We start from the raw sequence: 11,103 nt of genomic DNA, 5'->3' as shown, positions 1-11,103 counted from the left end.
AACGCAAACTCCATTTAAAAAAATCCGTCGGTTCAACATTTCCCACACCACATATCCGATATTGTTTGTTTCATGACGGCTCAATGATGTTTACAGTGTCACACCAAACTCCATTTAAGAAATCAGATTTTTTTTTTCTGCTTCAACAGGTTGTAAATGGGAACGATCCACTCGTCAATTCGTTGATGTTTGGGTGTAAGAAAAACTACTACTACTACTACTTCCGACAGACACAGTATTTAAGTACCAGTACTTATGTGATAGTACTTTATTACATTTTACTGCCATTCCCACTTTACTATAGACCTCACTACCGCTGCTACTGCTTTCTAATGTACAGGCTTATAACACAGCAGGAAATTTGCATCACTGATTAAATGAAACACTTGGACACACTTGATCCTCTGCACTTTTATTTAATGATGAACTGAGGCGTGTGATATTTTTATGACGTTTCCTCTACATGGATATCCAACACATTGGGATGAAAGTCTTTGTATGAACCACCAAGGCTGATTTATAATCTGTAGGACTGTTCAACATGCCGTGTGAGTATATTGTGTGTGTGTGTGTGTGTGTGTGTGTGTGTGTGTGTACAACGACAGCATGTGTTAACAGTGAGGACTGTGACTTTCGAGCTTGCAGAATACAACACTAACAGTATACAGTGGCGGTAACTGGTCCCATATGAAAGTATGCAACGTATAATAATGTACACAGAGTATTTACACTACCGGAAATGATCGTACATACCGTAAATACACATGGATCAGCAAAGAAATACACAGAATATTCACCAACAGACGGGGAAATTCAAACGTCCCAGACTCATGAGAGCCAGAGGACATACTGTAGTTATCCAGTTAAATAGTATGTTTTTTTTTTTTTTAATCTACACTATACACTGTTAGCCGTGGCAGAGACTCCCCCATACTGCATCTGTTCTGTCCTAAATATACACATGAATGAGGATATGAAAAGGCAGATTTAAAAAAACATATATCTACAGTTTATGAGATGCTGAGAGTTAAAGAGAAATCAGAAAAAACATAAGTAACATTTTAGTGGTTTGATGTTTCATGCAAGAAGCTTAGGGTGGTTAAATCTTTTAATAATACATGTAGTAATAGTACAGATGACAAGTAGAGTATTATGATAACTATAAGCTACAGTAAATGACTTTAAAGGGATAACCCACCAGTGTAGGGCGCTTTCTGGCACATTACCGGATTAGCATTAATGCCTGGATAAAAGTTACTTCTGCACCAGTTAGCAGAAGCCAAAATGTGTGTTCAGACCCAAAACAAAGCAAATTTTAAAGGCAGAGTGATGGTATATCAGGTCAAAGCACAGGCATGAAAACTGAAGTGAAAACAAATCAGCGCGAGTTTAAAATGTTTCGGCTAACAAAAGATTCGCGGGTCATGTCTACGACGCCCGAGGTCAGGCGAGTTTGGTAAAACTCTTGATGTGAAGCATTACTGTGTTGGTCCGAATATAAGACCATGTTTTCTTCTGTAAATCTGGTTTGAAAAGGTGGGGATCGTTTTATAATCAGGGTCGTCCCCGTAAATACTACAGAATGTTGTTGGGATATGGGGGGAATAAAACGGCTGCAGCCCTTAAACGTGCTTGGGGGAGAGATCTGGGTGCGTCATTGGACGAACAGGATTGTGGTGAAATCGGCAGCGACTCTAGAATGATGCCAAAAGCTTTAGGGATGAGGCCCAAACGGCTCAACATTTTATATCATTACTACTGGAGCCCCACGAGGTTTTATAGAGTCTGCAGCCTGTCGGAAATGTAGCGGAGATGGAGGTACGCTTGTACGTGCACTATGGACATAACCATCCATGGAAATCCATCCATTCCGGTTGAAGATTCTAGCTTATAGGCGTCCATTTGGTTGTCTGTCCAAAACTCTCTATTTTAGGAGATCGTAAGGTGTTATGTGCTGTTCCGCAATCACTGAGGAACTCGATCCGGACAGCAATAACGACTGAAGGGCAAATTATTCTCAAGACGTGGATGACATCTGGAGATCCTGGTTTTCAGGCCTGGGTTAGGAAAAGTTGCTGCGTAGGAAAGAATGCTATAGAGGATGAGTCATGTGGGGCACAGGCGTATATGTCTTTAATGACTGTGTAAGTTTTGTGTAAGTCTTTCTTTTTCTTCAATTTTGCTGCGTTTCTAAGAAAGCCACTCACGCTGCATGTTTTTCTGAAGTACAGTACAGATATTATATTACATAAGAAAATGCAAGTCATAAAAATGAAAATGTTTCAGCTTAAAAGAAACATCTGTGCTTATTCCAGAGCTGTTTGCCTAGGAAGAGGAAATAAAAAAGAAACAGAGTTTCTGCTGAGTTTTGATATCAAGGTTTGAGCTGGACACCTGTAATGTCGTACATTGGCCTTTTTGGGTGAATAAACAGTTTGCTGAAACACTCTGGCGTTGCCATGTTGCCATAATGATGCCAGGTGAAAATGTGTTCTGTTCTCAGTCTGAACGCCTGAAGTTCTCAAATCATTATCGGATACCGTTAAGTCTATGTGGTGAACAGAAGCTTCTGGAGCAGAGAAAACTGGGAAATCGCTGTTTTGACCAGTTATCCACTGATTAAAATTCATATATTACCTTTGGCTACCGAAAACAGTTAGCATCCTGCTACTAGACATCAGTTTTAGCTATGTGGTTGCAGAGTCAGTCTCCAAAACCAGTAAGTTTGGTCTGAGATCTACACTCAGTCCTGGATCTGGAGCACAGTTTGCCCTAGACTAGGTCATGACGCATTCTGCCTTCACGCACCCCATGATGTGAAACAAAAAATTCTCAGGGCAGATCTGTATGTACATATTAGCATATCTAAAAACAGTACAAACAGTAGAAAATACAAAAATAACAAAACAGAAATTCATTTTAGAAGGCATCTAAAAATCAATACAATTAAAATAAGAGTACGATATAAATGACAATGTTTAGTGGGTAGCTGACCGTGTTGACATCACAGTATTATCTTTAACACAAAGTTGTGTGAAAAGTAATCTGAAATTTAAGCCAATAACCAGGAAAAGAATAGACAGAAAACAATGATATAAAAAATGTATAAGGCCTGCTAAATGTTAATAAGTTAACTTATTGTAGTTGCACATATAAAGGCTAAAATGTTACAGGTGTAACACACACGTACATATACACAAGTCTACATTACAACTTGCCTTTATAAAATCACCCATTCAAAAGAAATGTTCAGAGTAATGTAACTATCAACTGACAGTTTTAGGTAAATGTTTTAAATAAAGATAAGAAAAGATGAAAATGGGGCGACACTGATAATTCGGAATTGTCAGACCAGGACTGAATCATCAACAATTTGATAATTCAGTCCTGGGTCATTAACTCACCAGTTTCCCCTGTTTTTTCTCTTTCTTTGTTTTTTTTTGATTTCACACCAAGCTCCATTCATAAAATGTGGCATTTAAAAATTTTCGACATCTACTACTACCACTACTACTAGTACTACTAAATGCATATACCTTGCAATTAACAACATAAAAAATATAAACTGTTAGAAACTGTAACGATCCACACCAAGTACTAATTTTCAGCGTCTTCAACACCTAGTAGATGGCAAGCAGGTTGGGCCAGTTAATACTGTGGTTATACTAAAATAAAGTGCTGTGGATAATGTAGGTATATGCTGAATTTACCAAACTATATAAATTTGAAGCAAGTTCTTAAAATTGTCCTTTAATTCACAATTTTAGTGACTTTCCAACACGCTTTCAGACATTGTTAGACAATCAGACAAGCATCAGCTATTAGCAAAGCTTCTGATTCTCGATGGATTTGGCGACTAACAGCAGAATATGTAAATAAGACAGCTTTGGAGTTGTTCGAAGGCCTATTTTGTCTGTTGGATCAAATCTGTCCAGTTTCAGTCCATAACCTTCTTTCGTCTGACAGTTCAGACAGATCCCTTCCATCTTTCTTTATCTCCTGCTCGTCTTTAAATAAACAAGAAAACTGTGAGCGTTCCAGCCTACGTAAGCGTTGTTAAGGTTCCTGAGCAGGTTGTTCGTGGCCGAGGTTTCAAGGTTTGATAAACTCCATAGGACCATGGCTCATCTCTCTTTTCATTTCTTCTTGTTTCTCCAAGCGTTATTTCTTTTTCTTTGCGACTTCCTCTGTCCTTCCAGTCCTGACACGGTGGTCACAGCAGACCTCATAAACCGTTCAAAAAAGAGAGTGAAAACTAAAAGAATAAATATCCTCCAACAGTAATGTTGTCAATCTGTTAATACATCTGAGCCAAACACATGGTCAACAGGAGTAGGCATCATGAGCTGACTGCATAGCTAGATTTAGGGTTTTCCGCAAAAACTCCTTTTAATCATACTAGACACTGTACAAAGACACAAAAAACACAAATATAGAGAAGAAATGAGTGGCATTGTTATTACCGTAATTGCACGAGGTGTCCATTATCAGAAATTTGTAAGTTTCCTAAATAACACTAACTTTGTTTAAAGTGCGTAAAAAAAATTTGACATTTGACTTGACCGAATCCTCTCTGGTATCACTGACTAGCCACTTACCACATGTACTAGCCACAAGCCGAGTCATAGCAGGAGCCCAGAGATCTACGAGACAGGAGCTTCCTTAACCTCATCACCAACAGAAAGACATTTTGGAGTCTTGGGCAATTCAGTTCTCAGGTAGAATCAAGGTCATACCCACAACACCTGTCACAGCAGGAGCCGGATTTTGGATTTCGAGAAAACCTTGGGCAATTTCAGTCTTCAGACAGGGTCAACGCCAAAACCAGTGGACACTGGCCAAATCTACTAGCCACAGGTGTATCAAAACCAAACGTTCTTCACTCAAAACCAAACGTTCTTCACTCAAAACCAAACGTTCTTCACTCAACAACCAACTGAGATTTTTGAGCTCCTGGGTAATTTTGTTACCCTGGGTAGCATCAACGCCACATCTGCCAACTACAGGCAAGTCAGTGGGAGTTTGAAAGTATAGCAAAAAGAAGTTCCTTCAATTAAAATTAACAGAGATTCCCGGGCAATCTTGTTTCTCCAGTAGGGTCGAGGCCACAGCTAAAAACAACTAGCCACAAGACTTGTTACACCATGAGCCAATCATCTTAAAGTTAGGGAATCGCCTAAATTCACCACAAACAAAAATATATTTTGCAAAATATGGGCTTTAGTACTACTTAAGCATTGTCATGGTTGAAAGTTCGAGGTCAAATGGTAACAGGAAAGGGCCAACTGACAACAATCCTTCAAAAAGTGTCTGGCTGAATCAAGTAAATGTAGATAAATTAAGAAATCCAAACCCCAACTCTTTGTTTTGAATTTCATAAACAACTCCTATAGTCTGTTCGAGTTGACGTGCCGTGACTTCTGTCAAAAAACTTTCAAGCATTTTATTGTGGGTCATTTCCTGTGCCTCTGATTTAGCATTACGTTCATCTCAGTGCTGGGGAGGCTGAATGGCACGACTAACTGTGATCTCTTTTTTCACAACAAAAGAGAAGGAAGACAAAGAAGTGAAAAAAAATAATCCACTCCCCTTTAAGGAAAGAAAACATTTAATTCAACAACTTTAGAAGCAGGTCATCCCATCAGGCTCAGACGTTGTGGTCGCTGTGGCTCCACTGCCAACCAAAAAGACAGCCATGCTGGACTTTGACTGGTTGATTTTAGGGATGCCAATGCTTCCTGCTCTATGAAGACCAGAAGAAAAGTGGGTCTGGCTGCTGCTACTGCAACTGGTGCTGAACTCGAAGTCCGGGTCGAGAGCTGTATCCGTGGAAACAACCCATGAGGCTGGACGCCATTTTTTCAGGGTGTACGGTGTCTTAACACGACGTTTTATTTTCTCTCCTGAAGCACTCAGACTGCCGTTATCGGTCAGAGAAACATCATCTGAGGAGTAGAAGAGAGGACAAATCATTGGATAACTGATGGATGTATAACCTTTAAAGACAACGACAACATTGTATGAGTGGTGTCACAGCCATTTTGCTTTAGAAGCTTTTACTCTTTCTGCAGACCTTTGTGCCACTGAATGTGAGCTTACAGTATTTACTGTATGGTACTTTTGTCCCCTTTGCAGTGTGGCCAAAGTGCCCAGTCAGATGGTAAAATTCATTTCAGTGTATTGGCGAAACAGGTGTTGCCAGGAGCTTTGTGATGTGATGTAGTGACTACTTGTGGGGCTAGTTGGTGTGCTGCTGTGGCCCGCAAAGTAACCGCCAACATGATCTCCAGCGGGGAATGAGTAACCAGCCACGATAGCCTGTTAAAGTCACTACCTTGGCCACTAACTGGACAGTAATTTAAAACAGTTTATTCAAGAAACAGTATTTATACCAATCACCTCTCTAGACTGTCTGAAGACCATAGAAAATGGTAAAGGGAATAATATTTATACAGCACTTTTATCCAAAGCACTTTACAATGCAAGGTTCTGGCTTGACTAAAGGGAGCAATTTGGGGTTCAGTGTATTTCCCATGGTCCCATGGACGCTTCAGCATGGAAGACAGGAGGATCAGTGGCTTCAGACTCTACAATTGGTGGACAACTTGCCCAGCCTGCTGAGCCAGAGCCGCTCCATCTCTGTTGTGGAGCAGTTTAGACTCTAAATTTGATGCTGTAAAACAGCTAATATGGTAACTTCCTCCATTTTGGACTTTCACGCTCTCTGCTCCCTTAAAGGTCAGCACTGTCTTGATGAACTGCAGTTGGTCACCAGCACAAATTTGCGTGTCTCCAAACTTGAACTATATCCAAAAGCTATATGCAAAGCTCTGTGCCAGAGGCCTGTCAGCCATTGGGCACCACTCGTTCAATATTACTTGTTACCGAAACTTGTTTGCCCTTATGGGTGGCCAGTCAGCCAACTGAGCATGTTCCATTGGTGTTGGATGCAGTTGGAGAGAGAGAGAGAGCTCCTTGACTGGTTAAATCAAATGATTGACTCTTCTTCTTTGATAAATTGACCTTGGTTGGTCTTATTCTATCAGGACCTTAAGTATAGTAACTTTTTTGGTCTGTTGATACAACAGTTAGGTGCAGAAAAGATAAACTAAGCAACTCAGTCATGACTACAGGGTAACATAAAACGTTTTTTGTTAGCCATGTAGCCCTGGTTCAAGCCTGTGTGGGTGCTTGTAAAATATGAACTTATTGAATAAATAGGGAGGAGCATGTCTTTGTTAAATTGTGAACAATTTGACAATTTGTGACAATCAGTTCTTAAAAATCTAACCCTGACTTACCTGAGGAGATGCAGGACGAGGATAGGTCCAGAGAACATGGACGTTCAGGTCTCCTGGCTTTGGCCTTTCCCACCTGATCTAAGGCTGAAACTTGTAGAACTGCATGTTCAGGAGCTGAAGATTCCATAAGAGCTGAGGATTCTGAATCTCGAGATTCCAAAACTGGAGTTTCTGGAAATGGATTTTCTGTGGCTGGAACCTCTAGAGGGGAAGCTTCTAGATTCCCAACTGGAGCTTCTGGATCTGAGGCTGGAGCCCCTAGAGCTGGAGTTTCTGTAGTTGAAGGTTCCTGGGAAAGGGTTAGGGTATCTAAAACTACAGCTCTTGAAGACAAGGTTGAGGCTTTGGGGGCTGGGTCTTGTGCTTGTGAAGCTGGGGTCCCTGGGGGTTCTGGAAGTTGCATTTCTGGTGTGGTTGTTAAGCCGGAACCTGTATGCCCACAGCCTGGGACCCCAGCAGTGTCAGTAGAATGGACCAGATGAGTCTTTGGATTTTGGGTATGTCCGGAGGCCAACACTGGTTCTGGAACAAAGACTTTCTGGAAACGTGGGCCTGCATCCGAGCCTTGGCCTCTATCCTGGGCAGCAGGAGAGGCATCTGGTGTTGAGGTGTTGTCAGATGTGGCTGGTCCTCCTGGACCAAAGGTCGGAATTTTATCTTTCAGATTTGAAAGTGCAGCAGTAACAGGGGATCCACTGATCTGCTGACTTGCCAGGTGTGGTTCAGGTGTAGGACTGCTGATGCCTCTGCCCTGACTGACTTCTGTACCCATATTCCTTTCAGGTTTAACCTCTAAACCCTTGACTTCTGGCCCTGACGCTATCCTATTGTTGTTGTTGTTGGAGTTTGAGCCTCGTCCTGACAGGATGTTTCCAGCTCTTGACTGATGCAGATGAGGAAGGGGTTCACTCTCAGCGGGTGACTGTTCTCTCCTCAACAGTGGTTCGTGTTCATCAGGACTGAAATTGAGTAGGTTCAGATGGCTGTCTTCTCCTCCCAACATCCCTCCCTCCATCTTGTCCTCCTCCTCCAGCTGTGGTCCTGCTGGATTGGTTCGACCTCCACCTATCATACCATTTGTCACCAGGGTGGGGACCCCCGCATTGTAGCCGCTGGGGACCACTGTTATTGAGTGGACTCGGTTCCCAGTTGCAACACTGCCTCTTGTGCTAGTGTTGTTGGTCACGGTGGTCACCAGGTGGGGCTCTACAGCCGCGGCGACTGTTACTGTGTTCATCTTAGCAACGCCCGTTTCCACCTGAAATACAGTACAATCTGAATTAGTGATGCAGAAAATTTAAATTTGTAATGAACTCACATATTATTGCCATTCTTCCACCTTTCTTTGCACACTAAGGACTTGAATTTGAACTTCATCAGACATTATACATAATTTAAGCTAGCTGTAGCCTAAACTTTAGCCTACAGATAGCCTAAGGATAGCTTGACTTTGTTCCACATGTATTCACCAGCGGCTAAAAGGCTGGATATACATTACTCCCAAACAGAAATGGAAATGGATGGCAGACAGGCACACCGTCAGTGTGGTATAAACAGGTTCTGCTTATACCACACTGGGTGTTGTTGGACATGTTAATAAATGTGCAGACAGGTCATATATATGTGGACTTCATTTCAGTTTGAATCTTTAGAGGCACTTCACTAAAGGTGGCATTTATCATCTGGTTAGTTAACACACAAGTCTATAGAAAGTGACTGATAATCAAAGACACTATTTAGACCCATCTACCTCATCAAATCAGATCCTACCTGTCTGTGGTTTGACTTGAGCTTTCCCAGCTTGAGTCGAGAAGAGGCCAAAGTGGTCTCCTTGGTTTTGTTGAGGAGGTGGAGGCTGGTGGGTCTCTGTGGCAGGTTCTGCTGTTTGGGGAGGTGGTGGATGGAGGAGGAAGGAGGAGTATCAATGCCACTAACACGCCCCAGTTCACCTTGAGGAGCCAACACAGAGTTGTTTGCCTGGAGGAAGCACAGGAACAGATCTCAGGTTACTGTGCACATTCAATAGTAGCCACACTGGTAAGTCATGAGTTGCTATATGTCAGTGGTAATACCTCATTAGTTTGTAGAATCTGATGGTACAGCAGGTTGGTAGTTTGTGGCTCTGAACTGAACTGTTTCTGTGAATGCTCCATCAAGTTTTCATCTGAACTTTCTCTCAGGTTCTTATCAACCTTAAGAGACAGATGTTGACATGTTAAGGATGTGTGGAGACTGATGTGGTCTGAAGATGGCAAAAAGGCGCAAACTGCAAAAATAACAACAAATAATACAGACCTCTGTTGGGTCGAGCTTGGTGGCCTCCAGGTCTTCTTCTGTCAGCTGCAGGCAGACTGGGACACTGGGCACAGCGTCACCTGGTGGACAGCAGGGATAGTTACAACACTTATTAAGCCATGTCCACAACAATTCACATAAATGTTAAACCACTGGTTACTCGTCAAATGGATGTCCATCCATGCTGGCTTTTCTAGATTGTCTACTACAACTGTACCTTTCACACTAAAATGCCAGTCCAGCAGAAACCCACTGGTTTGCTGCCATTATATTTCAATAACTTAATTTTGATTTCAGTCCAAACTTTTCTTGTTTTAAATGCCGGTGTGACAAGATCCTCAGTGTGAATCAAAGCCTTACGGCAAAATTCAGAGCCGAATTTTAAGCAACACGTGGCTCTATGCATATGTCGATCTGTCAGTCAGTCAACCGCTTTGGTCCAGACTGAAATCTTCAACAACTATAAGGTGGATTGCCATGAAATTTTGTACCAACATTGACGTTCTCCAGCAGGTGAATCCTAAGGACGTTTCCTCTGTTGCCACCATGAGGTTGACATTTGCGATTTTGAATGAAATATTGGATGGATCACAGTGAAATGTGGTGCTGAAATTCATGTTCCCCTCAGCATGAACGGTAATAACGTTGGTGATCCTCTGACTTTCATCTAGCATCATCCTCAGGTCATGGTTTGCATTTGTCCAAGACTTTGGAGGCATTCCCATCAGCCTCAGCTGTGCTTTGTGTTTAGTGCTAGCTAGTGAGTGTTAGCATGCTAACAGGCTAAACTAAGGTGATGATTATGGTAAACATTACACCTGCTAATAGTCAGCATGTTAGCATTGTTGGCAGCAACTGCTCACTGTCTGAAACCATCTTTACCCTCCCAGCCTCAGAGAGCCGGTAGAGTTGCTGTCAACTCTTGGTCTTATTTTATCTGCGTTGGTGTGGTATTTGATTGAAGATAAAGGTAACGAGGTCTTCTCAGCATTTGTTATGTGCTTTCTGAAACATCAGAAACATCAGTGTTTTACCTACCGCTGGGCTCAGATTCGGAGATGGTGCGGAGGATGGTGGCAGGTGCCAGGGCAGTGGTGGTTGACACACTGCTGTCTGAACTGGACAACCGAGCTTGACTCTGACAGAGAGAAAGAGATGAAAGGTTATAAGAAATAAAGGTTTGGGGTTTTTTTTACGTTAACACCTGTTAAACTTCTACCTGTGCCTGCTGCCGTTCATAGTTGATGGAGTTTCTGTTCTTTTCGGCACCTTCTCCTCCACTCGTGGTCGTCTTGGCGACAGATGCCGGGTGTGCATCTCCCTGGAGATTTTTGACCACGCCCATCTGCAGATCCTCGTTGTAGGGGGAGGCGGAGCCAACCTGAGGAGACCAGCGGCCGTGAGACAGATTCCTGAGAGAGAGAGAGGGAGAGAGATCAGGGATCCAGGAATGTGTAGTCCTTTATTTAGATTGTGTAAACCTGTGATTGTGTGTATACCTACAGTT

At 42.3% G+C, this 11,103-nt stretch overlaps 1 protein-coding gene across 1 annotated transcript in view; it reads right to left on the bottom strand.

The window, feature by feature from the left end:
* Window positions 1–420: 420 nt before the first annotated feature.
* Window positions 421–11,103, bottom strand: part of LOC120801369 (bone morphogenetic protein receptor type-2-like) — a 35,052-nt gene continuing 24,369 nt past the window's right edge. The window contains exons 13-19 of the mRNA XM_040148266.1: window positions 10,816–11,008; window positions 10,635–10,734; window positions 9,597–9,676; window positions 9,374–9,493; window positions 9,072–9,278; window positions 7,302–8,559; window positions 421–5,945 (exon numbers count right to left, since the gene is read on the bottom strand). Coding sequence (XP_040004200.1) covers window positions 5,623–5,945; window positions 7,302–8,559; window positions 9,072–9,278; window positions 9,374–9,493; window positions 9,597–9,676; window positions 10,635–10,734; window positions 10,816–11,008 — 2,281 coding nt within the window. The 3' untranslated portion in view covers window positions 421–5,622. The remainder of the gene's footprint in view (window positions 5,946–7,301; window positions 8,560–9,071; window positions 9,279–9,373; window positions 9,494–9,596; window positions 9,677–10,634; window positions 10,735–10,815; window positions 11,009–11,103) is intronic.

The sequence above is a fragment of the Xiphias gladius genome, chromosome 16, assembly GCF_016859285.1.
Source record: "Xiphias gladius isolate SHS-SW01 ecotype Sanya breed wild chromosome 16, ASM1685928v1, whole genome shotgun sequence".
In the NCBI taxonomy this organism is placed as follows: Eukaryota; Metazoa; Chordata; class Actinopteri; order Istiophoriformes; family Xiphiidae; genus Xiphias; species Xiphias gladius.
The sequence above is the reverse complement of the archived record's forward strand: the minus strand, read 5'-3'. Positions and strand labels throughout refer to the sequence as shown.